The 20,697-nt window shown below is 47.1% G+C and overlaps 1 protein-coding gene across 3 annotated transcripts in view; it reads right to left on the reverse strand.

Annotated features, from left to right (window-relative positions):
* CLCN6 (chloride voltage-gated channel 6) overlaps nucleotides 1-20,697 on the reverse strand; it is a 164,519-nt gene that overhangs the window by 112,872 nt on the left and 30,950 nt on the right. For all 3 annotated transcript variants that reach the window (XM_070759492.1, XM_070759493.1, XM_070759491.1), the window contains exons 13-17: nucleotides 13,457-13,586; nucleotides 11,982-12,111; nucleotides 3,210-3,363; nucleotides 2,925-3,084; nucleotides 478-584 (exon numbers count right to left, since the gene is read on the reverse strand). In XM_070759492.1, the coding sequence (XP_070615593.1) occupies nucleotides 478-584; nucleotides 2,925-3,084; nucleotides 3,210-3,363; nucleotides 11,982-12,111; nucleotides 13,457-13,586 (681 nt within the window). The remainder of the gene's footprint in view (nucleotides 1-477; nucleotides 585-2,924; nucleotides 3,085-3,209; nucleotides 3,364-11,981; nucleotides 12,112-13,456; nucleotides 13,587-20,697) is intronic.

The following is a 20,697-nucleotide window of genomic DNA, read 5'->3' on the forward strand; positions in this document are numbered from 1 at the left end:
GCCAAAAATCAGCTGGCCGGCACACACATACACATTGGAGTTGAGCTAGGGCAACGTCTCGCATGCCAGCAGATATGGCTCTGAGTGCCACCTTTTTTACCTGGGGAGAAAAACAGGCCTACAGGGCCCACCAGAAGTTGGGAAACGGGCCTACCGGGCCTACCAGAAGTTGGGAAACAGGCCATTTCTTGGCTCCAGGGGGAGAAGGAGGCTGTTTTCACCCTCCACAGGCATTGAATTATGGGTGGGCACTGGTACATGTGCGATAGCACGAGTGTGAACACTTTCTGCACCAATGGGAAAAAATGTTTGCCATCACTGGTATATGTGGAGTTGTGTATGATTTCAATGTGGAGGATTTTTTTTTTTAAAAAACCCTTTAATTTAAAAAAAAAGAGAGAGCAAGCTTGGGAAATAGCCAGACAACTTAAGACTAAGCTGGTAGAGGTTCCCAGCCTTAAGATCGGCCGACATTACTTGTCCATCTCTGCTTTGACTTCCCACTCCAGCAGGGGGACTCCACGTAAGGCCACGTAGATGTCGTAGATCCCTTTGTTGAAGAGGTCACCTGTCCACTTGGCCACCTGCAAACAAGGCAAGAGTCGGTTCTTCCCAATGATTCTCTGCCTACCCAAAGTCTCATTTGGATGGAAAAAAGATTTGGATGAGGAACGAAACATCTCCGTTTTAAATCAACTTACGGTCCAGTTGCCCTGATTTGACCTTTTCAGGTATTTGAACACACAGCTCCCAGGACCAAAATACTGTGTTTTCCCAAAAATATGACCTACCCCGAAAGTATTATATTTTTCAAAGTATAAGAGGCACCTTGTCCCCCTCCTAAAAGAGGTTGAAAATTTTGGTGTGTTTTATACTCTGAATGTAGTTTTTTCGAAGCTCCCCCCCCCCCCCGCCCCCAACGAGGTACTAACGATTTTCTGGGCTTGCAAGATTTTTTCATTGCTACTCTGAAATTTTTTTCCAGCCCTAAGTCTTTGCAGGCTTCTTTTCATTGCTATTCCCTCTGAAAAAGGGTTTTTTTTCAGTCCCAGTCAGCCGATAAAATGATGTGCTGAAGAGACCAGACTGAGGATGCTAGCCAGATGAATATCTGGTAAGCAGATTCTTTTCCCTTATTTTCCTCCCCCAAAACTAAGGTGTGTCTTATACTCCGGTGCATCTTATACTCTGAAAAATACGGTAAAACCTAGCTTGATTTGTACATGTGTGCCAGTAGTGTATTCTGAATTAGTTTGCTACCATTTTGTGTTGGTGCTCATGTGCTATTTCTGCACATGCACCAAGGTGAGTAGGCAGAGCCTCCCACTGCCGCCACTACCAGTTCTAAGAATCAGTAGCAACCCACCACTGATGTATGCCAAATATAATCCCTACCCCCCAAATAAATTCTAATTAAGTCCCCGTCCACTACAGGGTGCATGGGTAAAAATTAAGCTAGCGTGGGGATGGGGGCTGTGTGGAGCTGCCCTACTACTTACTTTTGGAACAGAGCTAGCCAGGCCTTGCACACCCCAACACCTGCCTTGCCTTAGCCCATTTCTTGTGCAGCCAGCCAGGCTTTCTTGAAAGTCTCTGCAGCTGTTAATAGAGCTCTGGATCAATCTGGAGTTCTGTTATCGGCTGCAGAGGCCTTCAGGAAAGCCTTGCTGGCTACAGAAAAAATTCCTGAAGGCCACTGACAGCAAAAAGGAAGCCAGGACTGACGCACACACAAGTGTGGTGAGTCAGTGGATGACATTCCCCCCCTAAAAATAAGACCTGTGCCTTTTTTTGGTGTCAATATATATATACTGCTCAAAAAAATAAAGGGAAAACTCAAATAATACATCCTAGCACTGAATGAATGAAATATTCTCATTGAATACCTTGTTCTGTACAATGTTGAACACACACAACATCATGTGAAATTGATTGTCAATCTGTGTTACTTCCTAAGTGGACAGTTTGATTTCGCAGAAGTTTGATTTACTTGGAATTATTTTGTGTTGTTTAAGTGTTCCCTTTATTTTTTTTGAGCAGTGTATATTGAAAATGAAGGGAGATAAATATAGATCTATAGTATTCTCCCTTCATTTTCATTATCAGCAAAAATATGCTACACATAAAGGAAATATTCTGTTGGCTATAGTGGTGCAAGGAGGAGAGCCTGTGACTTAGGGGTTAGAGCTACTGCCTTATAGTCAGGCTGCCAGGTTCAAATCCCAGTAATGGTATGGCTAGCTGACGAGAGCTAAATAGCTTGAAATAGATCTATACTAGTCTATACTTTTCATTATAAGCAAAAATATGTTTCATATATAGAATATAGTTTGTCGGCTATAGCAAATAAAACTGCCTGGATGGCCCCTGGACGCAAAAAGGAAGCAGTATGCTCCCTCCCATATTTGGGAATACCAGGGTGATTCGACAGAATATATCTTCAGGTTGGTGCTTTTCGCCTGTTCGCCCTAGCACAAGGACAAAAGCACTAGCCTGAAGATGACGAGTGGGACCTCGTTGAAACATTGCCAGAAATCTCTGAAACTTACACGGGAAGAAACCTGAATATGCCATGACCTTCATACCTGTACCCGTGAAAATCTACGAAAACACACACATATATTCTCTGGTACAAACTGATACAAGGAGGAGAGCCTGTGGCTTAGAGGTTAAAGTTACTGCCTTATAGGCAGGCTGCCCAGGTTAAAATCCCGGTAAGGGTATAGGTAGTTGATGAGAGCTAAATAGCTTGAAATTGATCTGTACTAGTCTCCCTTCATTTTCATTATCAGCACACACACACACACACACACACAAAAATATAAGCCAAGGTCTTATTTTGGGGAAAACACAGATATACTTTGATGATGATGGCCTGTTACCATCCCCATCATCCGGGAGGACTTTTCAGGATCCAGACTCACCATCAGGGTAATCATGATGGGCAGCCCGTACGTGATCTCGTTGGTGGACTCTATCAGGATTACAGTGAGGCTGATGGTCATGCGGACTACCCCGCCCAGGAAGGCAGCCGCTCCGATCAACGCAAAGGTGCCAGAGTAGACGTGATCCAGGCCAATGTAGCTGAGAGAGAGGGAGGGAGGGAGGGAGGAGGAGTGTTATGAGGGCCTCCTCAGAGCCAAAGGGGGGAGCGAGGGCTAAGGCTCCACCCAGGGGGAAAGCAAACCCACGAAAGCCGAATAGGGCACCTTTCCAGGAGGTTGGCCACCAGGCGTCCGTAAGAGGCCCCGCAGAGCAGCGACGGGACAAAAAGACCGCTCGGCACAGAAATCCCGTAAGTCCAGCAGGAGAGCAAGAAGTAGAGGAGAAAAAAGAGAGAGAGGGTGACAGGGCTGAAAGTACCTGGAAAACAGGAAGAGAAACAGGAAAGGGGGTTGAACAGCAGTCGGAGAAGGCAAAAGCCCAGCCCAGCCAGCACCTCCTAGGCTTGGAGGAACCATCTCACCAAGTGATGGGCTGCCAAATTTCTTATTACCACACTGCGGACGTGGCTTATTTGTGGGTGTGGCTTGATAGTCACGTGACTGGAGTGGCTTGCCTGCCATGTGACCAGGTGGGAGTGGCTTGACAATCACATAATCTGGGAGGTGGCTTAAAGATTATGTGACTGGGTGGGAGTGGCTTACCGACCAAGATAAGTTTTCAAATAGGTGCTTGGACTCTTTTTCAGTCAGATTATTTGAAGAGCCACAAAAAGGACAAATGATAGACAGTTGTTTAGGAGCACAGTAACGTTTTAAGGTTTTGTACTGAACCCACAAGGTTCAGTATGGTAACAGATTAGGCAAGTAACTCAATATTCTTTAATTGCTATAAAAGTTCAGTTCTAAATAATGACCAAAATGATTAAAGTGTTTATGGGCAAAAACATACTATTTAATTGTTTCCTATTTTAATAAGTAATTAAGGATCATACTAAGGTACTAAAGAAGGAAGGACAATAAAAACTATTAAATATTCAATAGTGTATAAACTTACTACCCCCAATGTGTGTCCCCCCCCTCCTGTGGCGGCAGCAGCCCATTATTATTATTATTATTATTATTATTATTATTATTATTATTATTATTATTAAATTGGATTTGTATGCCGCCCCTCTCCGCAGAGTCGGGGCGGCTAACAACAGCAGTAAAACAGTATATAACAAAATCCAATACTAAAAACAGTTAAAAACCCATTATATAAAAACCAATCATACATACAGACATACCATGCCTAAAATTGTAAAGGCCTAGGGGGAAAGTGTATCTCAGTTCCCCCATGCCTGGCGGCAGAGGTGGGTTTTAAGCAACTTATGAAAGGCAAGGAGGGTGGGGGCAATTCTAATCTCTGGGGGGAGTTGGTTCCAGAGGGTTGGGGCCGCCACAGAGAAGGCTCTTCCTCTGGGTCCCGCCAAGCGACATTGTTTCGTTGACGGGACCCGGAGAAGACCCACTCTGTGGGACCTAACTGGTCGCTGAGATTTGTGCAGCAGAAGGCGGTCCCTGAGGTAATCTGGTCCAGTGCCATGAAGGGCTTTATAGGTCATAACCAACACTTTGAATTGTAACCGGAAACTGATCGGCAACCAATGCAGACTGCGGAGTGTTGGTGTGACATGGGCATATTTGGGAAAGCCCATGATTGCTCTCGCAGCTGCATTCTGCACGATCTGAAGTTTCCGAACACTTTTCAAAGGTAGCCCCATGTAGAGAGCGTTACAGTAGTCGAGCCTCGAGGTGATGAGGGCATGAGTGACTGTGAGCAGTGACTCCCGGTCCAAATAGGGTCGCAACTGGTGCACCAGGCGAACCTGGGTGAACGCCCCCCCTCGCCACAGCTGAAAGGTGTTTCTCTAATGTGAACTGTGGATCGAGGAGGAAGGCCAAGTTGCGAACCCTCTCTGAGGGGGTCAGTGATTCTCCCCCCCAGGGTAATGGACGGACAGATGGAATTGTCCTTGGGAGGCAGGACTCACAGCCACTCCGTCTTGTCTGGGTTGAGTTTGAGTTTGTTGACACCCATCCAGGCCCCAACAGCCTCCAGGCACCGGCACATCACTTCCACTGCTTCATTGACTGGACATGGGGTGGAGATGTATAACTGAGTATCATCGGCATATTGATGATACTTCACCCCATGCCCTTGGATGATCTCACCCAGCGGTTTCATGTAGATATTAAATAACAGGGGGGAGAGGACCGACCCCTGAGGCACCCCACAAGGGAGAGACCTAGAGGTCGACCTCTGACCCCCCACTAACACCGACTGCGACCGACCGGAGAGGTAGGAGGAAAACCACTGAAGAACAGTGCCTCCCACTCCCAACCCCTCCAGCCGGCGCAGAAGGATACCATGGTCGGTGGTATCGAAAGCCGCTGAGAGGTCAAGAAGCACCAGGAGAGAGGACAAGCCCCTGTCCCGGGCCCGCCAGAGATCATCCATCAACGTGACCAAAGCAGTTTCCGTGCTGTAGCTGGGCCTGAATCCAGACTGTTGAGGAACTAGATAATCGGCTTCTTCCAAGGACCGCTGGAGTTGAAGCGCCACCACCTTCTCAAGAACCTTCCCCATAAAGGGAAGGTTGGAGACTGGATGGTAGTTATTAAGCACGGCTGGGTCCAGGGAAGGCTTCTTGAGGAGGGGGCGCACAAGTGCCTCCTTATAAGGAGCCGGAAAGGACCCCCTCCCCAAGGAGGCGTTGACATCTCCTGGACCCAACTCCGTGTCACCTCTCGACTGGCCGAAGCCAACCAAGAGGGACACGGATCCAGTAGACAGGTGGCGGAACTCACAGCTACAATGGCCTTGTCCACTTCATCAGGTGTCACCAAGTCAAACTCCCCCCAGACAGATGGACAAAGATGTTTAGCCCAAGTCACCTTGACTGACTCGTTGTCAGTCGACTCTGTTTTACAATTGGAGTCGAGGTCTGCTCAGATCCGAGCGATTTTATTAGCGAAAAACGTGTTAAAATCCTCGGCACTACTCTGTAAGGGCTCCCCAACTCCCCCCTGGTTAAGAAGGGAGCGGGTTACCCTAAACAGAGCGGCTGGGCGGGATTCCGCTGATGCAATGAAGGCGGCATGATATGCGCATCTTGCCGCCTTGAGCGCCACTTTGTAAGTCTTAATATGAGCTCTTTCAAGTGTTTGATCGGATTCGGACTTACTCCATCGCTTCTCTAGACGTCTCTTCTGGCATTTCAACTCCCGGAGCTCCTCATTGAACCATGGAGCTCTACAGGGTCTAGCGCCACAGAGAGGTCGCAGCGGCACAATTCGGTCAAGGGCCTCCGCTGCTGCCTTGTTCCAGGCCTCAGCCAGAGACTCTGCCGAACTGTGGACGAGTGTATCTGGAAGAACCCCAAGCGCCTTCTGAAAACCTTCTGGATCCATCAGGCGCCTGGGGTGGAACAACTTAATCAGTTCCGCCTCCCTGCGGGGGAGGATTGGAGCCAGGAAGTCATGCTGCAGCAGAAAATGGTCTGACCATGACAAAGGCAACACTTCTAAGCCCCTTAGTCTCAGACCATTACTAAGTTGCTCAGAGAGGAATACCATGTCGGGGGCGTGCCCCCCCTCGTGAGTCGGACTCTGTACTACTTGGGTCAGGTCCATGGCTGCCATGGTGGCCATGAACTCCTGTGCCAGTCCAGAGGATTTGCCGAGCGACGGCAGGTTGAGGTCCCCCAAGACAATAAGTCTGGGGAACCCCACCGCCAGCCCGGCTACCTCCTCGAGTCGCACAGGCAGGGCTTGTGCCATGCAGCTAGGAGGCAGGTACGTGAGAAACAAGCCCACCTGAACCCCTAAGTCCAACTTCACCAGGAGGGACTTGCAACCCGCAATCTCTGGAGCAACGAGTCTACGTAGGCACAGGCTCTCCCTGGCTATAATAGCCACTCCTCCCCCCCTTCCCTGGGGTCGAGGTTGATGCCATATCTGAAACCCGGCTGGACAAATTTCAGAGAGAGGAACTCCTCCCTCTGGGCCCAGCCAGGTTTCAGTTACACATGCCAGGTCGGCCTCCTCATCCAGGATCAAATCCCGGATGAGGAGAGCTTTATTTACCACCGATCTGGCATTGAGTAGCAGCAACCTGAGCCCAGGGCCAGAATTACACTCATCACCAGTGCCCAGGGTTGAAGTCACGGAGCCAGAACAAGGGATTGTTATTAAGCAACGATCCCTCGTTCCCCTGGAACGGCTAGCTCCGTGGCTCCCGCCATATCTGCCTCTCCCCAGCAACACCGGGATATTCTGACCCTCTTCCACCCCAGAGACAGATGCCCCTCCCCTCCTGCCTCTCCAGCGTCAGGTAGGCCAATTATATCAGTCATATGATTTCCATTCACCTCATCCATGCAATATTCCCCCCCCCCGTCCATCCATCCCATCCGTACCAATCATTCATTCCATATATGTTCCCAAACCCACCCCAATTATTCATTAATTAAAGCCCCCCAATAATTTAATTAAAAATATATTAAATTGATTATTAAAACACAAAATACAGAAAAAATATCTAAAATTTATCTAAAATTTTAAAAATATAAATATATATATATAAAAAATATAGGAAATTAGTCAGCAGCAAAGTAGTGTTAAATTCTTAATTAGTTCTTAATTGGAAGTTCTGGATTATAACTATGTTCAAGGTCCCAAGGGAATGTCTCAGCCTGGTTAAAAGGAAGGGTCTCTTCTTGACGTTAATCACCCCTTTTTTTAGCTCTATGATGTCTCCCAGGTCTCTTCTCAGTCCCCCAGTTCCACCAACAGTCTCTTGGCTCCCATAGGATCCCTGGCCTTCGCTGGTCACTCCTCGGTGGCCTCCGATAACATTGCTGATTTCCGGGCAACATCTCCAATTCTCTGTCTGCCAGACCACACTGCACCACACACGTTCCACTGGGATTGGAACGTACCACCAAGAGGCCTGCTAGGAGTCCTGCCAGCCCGATTATTCCAGCTGGCTGGGCCCAGAAGGACCTCTCTCTGCTGTGGTTCCTGCTTTCTGGAACACCTAGCTCGTCCAACCCCAACCCTCCTATCTTTTCATATCTGCCTGAAGATGAGGCTGTGTCAGTCAGTTTGGGGCTGCCCAGGGGTGGGTGGGGGGTGAATCAGCGCAATGAAGAGAGTTCATTGGGTAATAACAGAGGCCGCGTTCTGTACTACCTGCAGTCTCAGAACACTCTTTAGAGGTAGCCCCAGGTAGAGAACATTGTAGTAATTGAACCTCGAGGTGATAAGGACATGAGTGACTGTGAGTAGAGACTCCCTGTCCAAATAGGGCTGCAACTGGCACACCAGGCAGTAGGTATGTATAAATCAATCGACCGATCAGCTTACAAGCAGTTTAGGCTAGCAAAATTACTTACGGTGGCACTGATTAAAAAGAGAAATCAAGGCAGGATAAATTTAACTGCTAGCCAAGTCCCACGGAGGGAGGGAAGGAGGACTTATGACCTGCCTAATTCCCTGTGCTTTCACATCCTTTTCCAAATGTGAGAATTTTAGATGCTCCAAGTGTGTGAACTGCCTGGAAGCGGTTGGCCATCTTGGAGAATTTATTTACTCCCAAATTTCTTTAAAAATGCACATGCAGGCCGAAGCTATTTTAGTTGGGGTCTTTGGTCTGCCACGCTTTAGTCTGTTAATGTGCATTTTTTTACTGTGGGAATCTGGGAAGGGGAACTGTATGAGGGCAGCCATAACAAATTCTTTCTAGATAGTCAAGGTCATCCTTTGCCTTCACACTCCTGCGCTTGCACGGAAGGATATGGGTGGATCTGCCAAGTTGGCAGTTGAAGATTGGTCAATGTGATGGAGTTGGGGGTATGGGGACAAGGGCTTGAACTTTCAACTGAGTGGAGAACCCCCAGGGAATTAAGATTCGGGTTTCTCCCAGATGTGCGAACATGGCTCTGCTAATAAACTGGAACTTTGAGGGACGCTGTGGCTCAGACTCTGATTTAATTTTGGATGCTATTTGGATCCCTCAAGCCATGAATTCCAAGACCATGCCCGGAAGTTAATGGGAGGATTGTGGACGTTGAGAGAACCAGAGTGATGGACTTGTGGGTTTAAGGATAGGGGAGGAACTTTAAACTGGGTGGAGAACTGTAGGGGAAGTCAATGTCACTGTTCCAATTAACATCCAAGAAATAAATCAGAGTCCAAGGCTTGGTCTTCTTCCAAGTTCCAATTTATTAATACAGTCATGTTGGCACGAACTGTAGGAATCCGAATCTAACTTCCCCTACAGTTCTCCACCCAGTTTAAGAATATAAGAAGAGCCATGCTGAATCAGGCCAAAGCCCACCGAGTCCAGCATTCTGTGTCACACAGTGGCCCACCAATTGTCCATGGGGATCTTGAGCAGAAAGAGAAGGCAAAACCCTTTCCCTTGACCCCCAACAAATGATACCCAAGGGAATCCTGCCTGCCTCAACCAACATAGAGGCAGCACTTGGATATCTGTTTCAATAACCATCTATGATACACTTGGCATCCATGAATCTGTTTAATCCTGCCTTGAAGCTATCCATGACCTCTTCTGGAAGTGAATTCCATAAACCAATAATACTCTAGGTCAGGGGCAGGCAAAGTTGGCTCTTCTATGACATGTGGACTTTAATTCCCAGAATTCCTGAGCTAGCATGATTGGTTTAGGTATTCAGGGAGTTGAAGATCACAAGTCATAGAAGAACCAACGTTGCCTATCTTTGTTCTAGGTGAATAAATATTTCCCTTTATTTGTCCTCACATTCTTACCTATGAGTTTAGGAAGAGACCCCTCATCCTAGTATTGTGTGATAGAGAACAGAATTTTTCTCTATCCACCTTTTCTATCCCATGCATGATTTTATACACTTCGATCAAGTCACCCCTTAAATGCCGTCTTTCAAGGCTGAAGAGACCAAGGCATTGCAACCTGGTATCATAAGGGAGGTGCTCCATTTCCTTGATCATTCTTGTTGCCCTTTTTTGCACCTTATCCAGTTCCATTACAGTGTTCCCTCGATTTTCGCGGGTTCGAACTTCGCGGAACGTCTATACAGTGATCCCCCGGTTATTGCGTCCCCGACCATTGCGAACAGGGTAATTTGCGATTTTTCAACCCGGAAGTCAAAACACCATCTACGCATGCGTGCCTTTTTTTTCTATGGGCACGCATGCGTAGATGGCGCCCGGCAGATCAGCTGCTGGGCGGCTTCCCTGGGTCTTCCCCCTCTTGCTGGCGGGAGGGCGAGCGGCGGGCATCAGCAAGGAGTTTCCCCACCGCCCACGCAAACTCCTCGCTGCCACCAGCCCTTCGCCCGCCCACGCCGTTCATTCTCGCCGCTTTCGAGCTGAGTCCTGAAGCGAATTCGCTCCAGGACTCAGCTGGAAAGCGGCGAGAGCGAGCGCGGACAAGCCGTTCGCTGGCGCTGGCTCTCGCCGCTTTCGAGCTGAGTCCTGAAGCGAATTCGCTCCAGGACTCAGCTCGAAAGCGGCGAGAGCGAGCGCGGACAAGCCGTTCGCTGGCGCTGGCTCTCGCCGCTTTCGAGCTGAGTCCTGAAGCGAATTCGCTCCAGGACTCAGCTCGAAAGCGGCAAGAGCCAGCGCCAGCGAACGGCTTGTCCGCAGCCTGCCTGCCCGCTAGCGAGGAGCCGAAGATTGGGGGCGGCGCGGCTGTTTTAAAACATCCCCGCCGACATGGGGGGCTTACTAGCACCCCCCCAAACCCGGGTTGGGGGTTCGGGGGGGTGCTAGCGAGCCCCCCATGTCGGCGGCGACGTTTTAAAACAGCCGCCCCGCCCCCAATCTTCGGCTCCTCGCTAGCGCTGCGGGAGTAAAAACACCATCTGCACATGCGCAGATGGTGTTTTTACTTCCGCAGCGCTACTTCACGAAAACCCGCTCGTTGCGGGGGGTCCTGGAACGGAACCCTCGCAACGAGCGGGGGATCACTGTACCACGGTTTTTCAAAAATATTAATTAAAAAATACTTTGCGGTTTTTTTCCCTTTACCACGGTTTTCCCACCCGATGACATCATATGTCATTGCCAAACTTTTGTCTGCCTTTAATAAATATTTTTTTAATAAACTTTAATAAATAAACATGGTGAGTAATAATCTGAATGGTTGCTAAGGGAATGGAAAATTGCAATTTAGGGGTTTAAAGTGTTAAGGGAAGGCTTGTGATACTGTTCATAGCCAAAAATAGTGTATTTACTTCCGCATCTCTACTTCGCGGAAATTCAACTTTCGCGGGCAGTCTCGGAACGCATCCCCCGCGAAAAGCGAGGGAACACTGTATATCCTTCTTGAGGTGCAATGACCAGAACTGTACAGAACTCCAAAGGTGGTCTCACCATCGATTTGTACAGAGGCAATACAATACTTGCCAACCTATTTTATATTCCCTTCCTAATCATGCCAAGAATGGAATTTGCTTTGTTTTTACTGCTGCTGCGTACTGGGTTGACATCTTCATTGAGCTGTCCACCAAAACCCCAAGATCCCTTTTCTTGGGTTGTCAGTTGGTAGTTATAATTGGGATTCTTTGCCCCAATATGCATAACTTTGTTTAAAGTTCATCCCCTGTCCCCACACCCACAAGTTCATCACATGGACCGCTCTGGTTCCCATTGACTTCTGGGCAGGTGCTAAACGAAGGATGACTTTGAATCTCTGGAAAGAATTTGTTGTGGCTAGTATTCTTTCCTCTCATGCAACCACCCCTCCCACCATTTCCCACAGTGCTAATGAATACTACAGTCTAGCATGGGGCAGGCCAAAGCCTCTAACTCAAAACGATGGCTTCGGCCTGATGCCCCATCTCCCTGAATTTCATTTTGGATTAAGACTTCAAATTTCTAACCAGGACATCTGGACCCCCTGCCCAATCCAGCAAGGAAGGCAAGCAAGTGTAAAGCAGAGAAAATAGCCTTCGCAGCTCCAATAAGAGCAGAGCTGAATCAGGGACTCACCCTCCTGATGAAATAATTGTAAGATGGCCGACTCTTGAGGATTGAAGAACAGGGTTGCCATGTCATTGTAAGTATTATTGTGACAGAAGAATGTCTTGATGCTTGAATTCACCGCCTCCGATGAAGAATCCTTGGCAGAAACAAGCACCGTGTTTAACCCCGGTTCCGAAATCATGTCAAGCATCCCTAAAAATTTATCTCACTGAATGGCTGCCACTTTTCAAGATGGCGACTTTCTCTCAGGAGCATTCTGAGGTTTCCGTCTCTTAGTTTCAATTTCAAAGTTTACCCGCTAAGTGGAAGTACAGGTATAGGTACATCGACTTATGATGATTCATTTAGGCACCAAAGTTATAACAGCACTGAAAAACCTGACTTGTGACTGTTTTTCACACTTAATAACCATTGCATCATCCATTCATGGTGTCAAGCCGGTGCAGAAGTTGGTGATAAATTAATTAGGTATAGTCTGTGAAATCAATTGTTTCTAATCCTTCATTTAACGACAGCAGCGAGAATATTGCTCACACAATATTGGAAAAATGAAAATATGCCTATTGAAGAAGATATAATCGAAAAAATTACAAAAGGTGTAGAAAGGGATAGTTTAACTAAAATAAATATATATATATAGATGAGCAAGAGTATACTAAATGTTGGGGTAGGTTTTACGATTCGATGGAAAAAAGTAAAAATAGAAAGTTAATAAATGTTAGATAATTTGGAAAGTAAATGTCAGAGGATCAGTCACAAAAGGAAAAGAAAGAAAAAGATACACTAGAATAAGATCTTTGTTATCCGTTGATGTATATTATGTAAATACAATTTGTGTAATAGAAAATAAGCACTGTTAGCACTGTAATACAATTTACAGGCACATCACAAATTGTAAAAAAAAATATTAACGGCTTGCTACACTATCTATAGAAGGCCTGATGTTGACGGGAATTTGGGAGGGGTGATTTTCATGAGGGAACAGATGCAGCCACAAAAGCATTCTTTCGAGTGGTTCAAGGCCATCCTGTGCCCACCCACTTGAGCAGCAGGAGGATTTGCCATGCGGGCAAAATCTGAGTGGGTAATGTGACACGTTTGTGGGTGGGGGTGGGGGACAAGGGATGTGAACTTTCAACTGGGTGGAAAACTCAGATTCAGGTTTCCCAGTGTAGGTGCCAGGATGGCTCCAACAATAAATTGGAACTTTGAGGAGCACTTTGACCCGGACTCTGATTTAGCTTGGATGCTACCTGGAACCTTGATACGTGCCCAGAATTTGGATGGTCGTAGCTCCCTGAGGAGGAGGAGGTTAGGGGAAAGAAGAAGGGGAAGGGTAAGGAGGAGAAAAAGAAGAGGCAGAGGAGGAGAAGGGGGGGAGGAGGAGGTGAAGGGAAAGAAAAGGAGAAGGAGGAGGAAGAGAAGAAGAGGAAGAGGAGGAGAAGGAGAAGAGGAGGAAGAATGAAACATTATCCACTCACCTGCAAGCTGAAGGAGGAACTGTTGTCTCCGTGGTCAGCGGAAGATAGCGGTCGGCATTCCCCAAGAAGCATCGAAGCGACAAATATCACAAGGGTGGTTGTCAGGCACACCAAAAGGCTCTCCAGGACTCTGCAAGTAGCGCAAAGCACATGAGGAACATGCATGTTTCGAAACCTCATGCCGAGGCCCTGAGGAACCACAGACCCACCGCCCCTCACTCCAGCTGAACTGGGCCATTTTGCTCAACAGGCAAAACAGAAGATCAGAAAAACGGACTTCCATTTTGCCGTTGTGCTGATTTTTGCACTTCAGGTGCTTCCTTGGAAGCCTCTGGAGTGCGAAAAACAGCCCAACGGGCAAACTGGAAGTCCGTTTTTCTGAATTTCTGGTTTGCCCTTTCTTTCACCATTTCAGGCTTCAGTGAGGCCTGTGCACATATGTGGGGATGGGGGATTGTGCACATGCACGGGGAGCAGCATGGCTGTGTGTGCACATGTGTGTGTGGGGAGAGAATGGGTGTTGGCACGTGCCAGTACATGCACACACACCCTTTTGGCCCACAAACCTAAAAAGATCTGCCATCACTGCCCTATACCATTTCAGACATGTGATTGTCCAGCCTCTTATTAAAAATCTCCCCTGCATTCACAACTTCTGGAAGCAAGTTGTTCCACTGGTTAATTGTTCTGTGTTCTGCCTGGCCCCAGGCCACCCAGAAACGAAGTAATTAAACAAACAAACAAACAAACACACACACACACACACAAACACATAGAGAGGCTTTTAAAAATAAAGCAAAGAGGTGTTCTTTATATTCAGAAGGCTGCAAGCCACAGAGTTTCAGAGCAATCTTAGTTTAACAGTCCAGCAGGTCCAAGTTAATTCACTCAAGTCAGTACAGAAGCCTTATGTTAGCCAAAACTCATGGCTTAAATGTCAGAATGTCCAAAGGTATCCACAGAAAACACGAAACTACAATTCATCAGTCGCTCCAAGAACTGAATGGATAAACTCCCACATTGTCATCTGCAAACGCCCCTTTTTCAAGGCTGTGGCAGCGTCATTCATTCTTATTTTTATCAGGTTTTTTAAAAATTGTTTTTAACTATTGGATTTGTATATTGTGTATTGTCCTGTTGTGAGCCGCTCCGAGTCCTCGGAGAGGGGCGGCATACAAATCAAATAAATTATTTATTATTTATTAACACCTGTGACCTAGAATATGCTTCTCCTTTTGCGCAGCTGCTCTTGGCGTCCCATCATTCTCCTAACCTGAACATTGAGAACAGGATTATTCATGATGTCCTCCCCCTGATTCAGAGGAAACCCCATCTGGAGATATGACTGGCTCCATTTCCCTCTCTGCCTCTCTAACCCCTTCCTCATTCCTGCCTCCTTCTGGTTCACTGTCTGATTCCTCCTCCAGCCAGACAGGTCTTCTGTGATCAGACGGTTCCCACTCTTCTGAGTCAAAGGAGCTGGCCTGAAGCCAACCACAGCAGCCATAGGAGCTGGCCTGAAGCCAACCACAACAGTCAGGAAATTGCTCTTTAGTTCTTAGTTGCTTCTCTCCTTGATTATTTGTTTATTAATAGAGTTGAAAGGGACCGTTAGGTCATCGAGTCCAACCCCCTGCCTGAGCAGGAAACCCTACAGCACCCCAGCCAAATGGAAGTCCAATCTCCTCTTGAAGGTGTCCAGAGTTGGGGAGTTCACCACCTCCCCTGGCAGGCAGTTCCATTGGTTGATCGCTCTGACCGTCAGGAAGTTCTTCCTTATTTCCAGGTTGAATCTCTCCTTGGTCAGCTTCCAACCATTGTTCCTCGTCCGGCCCTCTGGTGCCCTGGGGAATAAAGAGACCCCCTCCTCACCGTGGCAACCCCTCAAGTATCTGTAAACTGCTATCATGTCCCCTCTAGACCTTCTTTTTTCTAGGCTGTCCATGCCCAGTTCTCTCAATCTCTCTTCGTAAGTCTTGGTTTCGAGTCCCCTAATCATTTTGGTTGCTCTTTTTTGCACCTTCTCCAGAGTTTCGATGTCTTTTTTGTAGTGAGGTGACCAAAATTGGATGCAGTACTCCAGGTGGGGTCTGATCACTGCATAGTAGAGTGGTATTAGTACTTCCCTGGTCTTGGAGCGTATTCCTCTGTTGATGCAGCTTAGGATTGAGTTGGCTTTTTTGGCTGCTGCTGCACATTGCTGACTCATGTTTAGTTGATTGTCCACCAAGACTCCAAGATCTTTTTCGCAGTCACTATTGCTGAGTGGGGTATCTCCCAGGCTGTATGTACGTCTAGGGTTCTTTTTGCCGAGGTGGAGGACTCTGCATTTGTCGGTGTTGAACCTCATTTTGTTGGTATGGGCCCACTGTGATAGTCTGTCTAGGTCTTCTTGTACTCTGAGCCTGTCCTCAAGGGTGTTGGCTACCCCCGCCAGCTTGGTGTCATCTGCAAATTTTATTAGTTCCCCTTTTATTCCCTCGTCCAGGTCGTTGATGAAGATGTTAAAGAGTACAGGACCCAGGACAGAGCCCTGTGGTACTCCACTGTCTACTTTTTTCCATGTGGATTTGGTGCCATTGAGGACAACTCGTTGGGTGCGGTTGGTCAGCCAAGTGTTTATCCATCTACGTGTGTAGTAGTCTACTCCATTTTTTTCTAGTTTGTGGATTAGGAGATTGTGGTCGACTTTATCGAAAGCCTTACTGAAGTCCAAGTATATGAGGTCCACTGAGTTGCATTGGTCAACTGACTTGGTTATGGTGTTGAAAAATGATATGAGATTGGTTTGGCATGATTTGTTTCTGATGAATCCGTGCTGGCTATTGGATATGATCTTGTTTGTTTCTAGGAAGTGGGTAAGTTGTTTATTGATTATTTTCTCCAGTATTTTTCCAGGTATAGAGGTCAGACTGATTGGTCTGTAGTTGCCTGGGTCGGTCTTTTTGCCTTTTTTGTGGATGGGGACTACGTCAGCTCGCTTCCAGTCTTCCGGTAGGTCTCCAGTGGTCCAGGATATTTGGTAGATGAGGAGGAGTGGTTCCGCTATGGTGTCTGCCAATTCTTTTAGGACTTTGGGGTGAAGTCCGTCTGGCCCTGGTGATTTGTATTCGTTGAGTTCCCTCAGGTAGTCCCTCACTGTGCTTTTGTCTATGTTGAGTTCGGTTCTGGGGCAGTTTGTTGCAGTTAAATTGCAGATTGGTTGGAGGGAGGTTCCCTTTTGTGTGAAGACTGATGCAAAGTAGGCGTTGAGTAGCTGTGCTTGGTCATTGCTGTCTGTGATTTCTCTACCCTCTTCGTTTTTTAGTGTGACGATTGTTTCTTTGATTTTCTTCTTATTGTTGATGTGTTGGAAGAATCTTTTTTTGTTGTCTTTGACTTCCACTGCAAGGTGTTGTTCATATTGTGCCTTTGCTGTTTTTATTTTTTGTTTGCAGGAACTGGCTGTTTGCTGGTATTCCGCTTAGTTTATGAGTCCTTCTTTCCATTGTTTGTACTTAAGCTTTTTTTCCTTTTATGTCATCTGCGAGGGCTTTGTTTAGCCATGCAGGTTTAGTTTTGGTTTTCCTGTTTTTCCTTTTCATAGGGATTGCGTTGTTTTGGGCATCTATGATGCTGTTTTTTAGGATCACCCAGGCTTCCTGAGTGGTTTTTCCTTCTAAGAGTTCGTTCCAGGGGCATTGTTCAAGGTTCGCTCTGAGCTTGTTAAAGTCCGCTTTTCTGAAGTCTGGGACTGTAGTGGTGTTGGGTATAGTAGCTAGTGATTGCACTATGTTGAATTTGAGGATGACGTGGTCACTCTCTCCCAGTTTCCCTTCTTCTTCTGTTCCCTCTATTGTTTCTTCCCTGTTTGTTAGTATTAGGTCTAATATAGCATTCCCTCTGGTTCCTGTTTCAACTTTTTGGGTTAGAAAGTTGTCAGCTAGACTGGAAAGAAATTTGGCAGACTTTCCGCTTGGTGCTGAGTTAGTTTTCCAGTTGATGTCTGGTTAGTTGAAGTCCCCCATTATTGTTGTGCTGTGTTTGTTGCATATGTCTGTTAGTTGGCATGTGAAGAGGTCGTCCATTGTGTCTGTTTGATTGGGTGGTCTGTAGTATACTCCAATTGTGGTGTTGCTCTTTTTTTCTTTTATGTTGACCCATATGATTTCTAGGGGGTTATCATCTTTGGTTGGATGTAGTTCTGTGGCAGTGTAGTGGTCTTTGATGTATAGTGCAACACCTCCTCCTTTCTTGTTTGACCTGTTCTTCTTGAAGAGGTTGTAACCCATTATCTGTGTGTTCCAGGCGTGTGTTTCGTCCCACCAGGTTTCTGTGATTCCAATTAGATCGTATTGGCCCTCGTGTAATAATAATTCCAGTTCATCCTGTTTGTTTCCCAAGCTTTGTGCGTTCGTGTACAGGCATTTTAGATGTTTGTGTTTGTTTGCAGGTAGAAATTTTTTATTCTCAGGTTTGTTTGTAGGCTTGTCCCGTTCCCCTTCCTTGTTTTGTTCAGTGTTTTGTCGTATAGTTTGGTCACCCTCCCCTGTCAGAGCTAGTTTAAAGCCCCCCTGATGAGTTGGGCTAGTCGGTTGCCTAGGAGGTTCTTCCCCGCTCTAGTGAGGTGTAGCCCGTCACTTGCTAGAAGCCCTTCTTGGAGATAGTGCAGGCCATGGTCGAGGAAGCCAAAGTTCTTATGGCGACACCATCCTTTAAGCCAGTGATTTATCTGCGGGATTTTGCATTCTCTGGCGGGGTGTCGTCCTCTAGTGGGGAGGATGGAAGAAAAAACAACCTGAGCACCTGTTTTTCTGATTGTGTTGCCCAAGTGGTCATAGTCTTTCATAATTTGGTTCATGTCTTTCCCTGTGTCGTTGGTTCCCGCATGAATCACCAATAGTGGGTAGTAGTCCGTGGGTTTGAGTATTTTGGTGAGGTTTTCAGTTATGTCAGAGATTTTAGCTCCAGGGAGGCAGCACACCTCTCTAGATTGGTTGTCTGGTCTGCAGATGGGAGGCTCAGTTCCCCTGAGGATTGAGTCTCCAATTACCAGTACTCTCCTTTTCTTTTTGGCTGGCTTGGGGTGAGGGAGGTTAGCTTCTGTTGTTGAGGCTTTTGGTGGAGTTGTGTTGTGCTTGGTTCTTGGTGGTTCTTTGTCAGATGTTTGCAGGTTTTCTTGTTCCGAGAGTGCTGAATATTTGTTGCTTGTAGGCAGTGGGGTTGGGAGGAGGAGGGTTGGAGTTGGTGGAGGCTTGTTTTTTCATCTTAGGGTGATGTGTGTCCAGCTATTTACTGCTTCTGGGGCATGGATTCGGCTTAGGTCCTCTGGGGTGTTGGTTTTGTTGGGAGTCTGATGGATTTTCTCATTGTGATGTTGGTGCTTCAGGGTTGTTAGGTTTTTCTCTAGGTTTTCGATTTTTTCCTCAAGTAGCTGGATGAGTTTGCATTTGTTGCAGGTAAAGTTTATGAGGTTTGAGGGGAGGAGTGAGTACATGGAGCACAAACTGCAGCACACCATGGATTCAGTTCCGTCTTCATCTATGCTTGTTCGGGGAGTGACTTCTGTGTGCATGGTTGGTGTGTCTTCTCTCTCTCTCTCTGTGTTGTTCTTTATGTGTGTGGTAGGTTGCAGGGTGGGTGCGGGAGAGTGCAGAGGTGACATGTCTGCTCTTGTTGCTGGGTTGGTGATTTCCTCTGCTTCCCTGGTCAGCAAACCCGGTGTTCTTTTGCCTCGCGGTGAGCTTTTAGCTTCTTCCCAGCATGCACCAGGAGTATGCAAATTACCCCCTGAAGCTCAGATTCTTACGTTGTAGCCGGGCTGTGGCTTCTTCGTACACTGACGTCTGGGGAACCCCCTGTGTCAGCTAGGAGATTAAGGCTTCTTCCGCTGACGTTCCCACTGTCAGCTGTATGCTAGTGCGAAGCACCGATGTCAGCTGGACGTTGGGATTGTTGTTGGGGGTTAAAGGAGGCTGCGGATAAAGCCGGATCACGGAGCGGGTTTGGGCTACTTCCGCTGACGTTCCTACGTCAGCTGTATGCCTGTGCAAGGCTCCGCTGTCAGCTGGGCGTTGGGATTGCTGCTGGGGGTTTGAGGAGGCTGCGGAGCAAAGTCTTGGGTTACTTCCGCTGATGTCAGGGGCTCAGGGGAACCTCCTGCGTCAGCTGTGCGTCAGGAACAAGGCCCTAGCCCTGGTTTACAAGCTTCAGATGTCTCAAGCTTTAGTTGATAGCTTGGCTGGTAGATATATCTGAAAATATGATTGCTAGGATCCCTCCCAACCACTAGGGGGAGCTGGAGCGTTGCTGCCAGATTAGGTGACTTTTCAAATTGATAGAAGCTTTCACTTCCAAGACCACAGGAAGTCTCTTGGTCTTTGTTAAATTGATGGAACACGTGGTAATGGCGGTGCCTAATCCTAAATCAGCGTTGGGAAGGCTCAGGCATTTGCAGAGTCAGTTGGCTCCTAACGCTGTTGAAATGAGCTGCAGGAGGCTGATGGCTCTTCACTGAGGACTTTTCTTTGCAAGCTCCCAGGTAACTTTGTTGGGCTTATTGGAGTCAGTTGTGTAGGGCTGGCTAGGGAATAGGGCTCTTGGAGGTTCACCTTTCCCCCAGTTTAAGTTGCAGGGCTGTGGGGAATCGGCTGTGCCTTGTTTGTCTTGCTTGGTGCTGCTTCGGCAGGCACTTTAGTTGCAATTGCAGTTAAAACAGTATGGAGATCAGCTGGGAGGTTTCTATAGCATGGAAGTAATTTAAATCAGCTGGGGGCAGCAGAACTAATCGGGTTGCCTCAGCTGGGTAATGGCAGAGTTACATACATAGGTTGCCTTTCTCTCTCCCTCTCTGGTAATGTACTCCCTCTGTTAGGTATTTTTTGGTTCAGTCTCTCTCGCTTTACACTTTAGTAAACGACAGCGTGGTTTTTCTTTTCTCTTTCTTTCTGGTAAGGTGCTCTCTGTTTCACTCCCTCCCTCCCCTCCGTTTGCTGCTTTTAGTTTCTTGTTGTCTCTCGTGGTTCCTTATTGTTAAGTTGAATCTGGTTCCTTATTGTTAGGTTGAATCTGGTTTGCTGTTTTTGCTGATTTTGCTAAATCTATAGTTGAGTTATTTTAACTTTTTTTAACTTTCACTGCCTAGCGATGTAATTAAGCATCTGCACTGATCGCCATCTTAAAATAAAATTAGTTTTCATCTGTTGCTTCTTGTTCTACCCTCAGGTGCTTTGGAGAATAGGTTGACTCCCTCTTCTTTGGGG

This window comes from Erythrolamprus reginae, chromosome 8 (assembly GCF_031021105.1).
Source record: "Erythrolamprus reginae isolate rEryReg1 chromosome 8, rEryReg1.hap1, whole genome shotgun sequence".
Taxonomy (NCBI): Eukaryota; Metazoa; Chordata; class Lepidosauria; order Squamata; family Dipsadidae; genus Erythrolamprus; species Erythrolamprus reginae.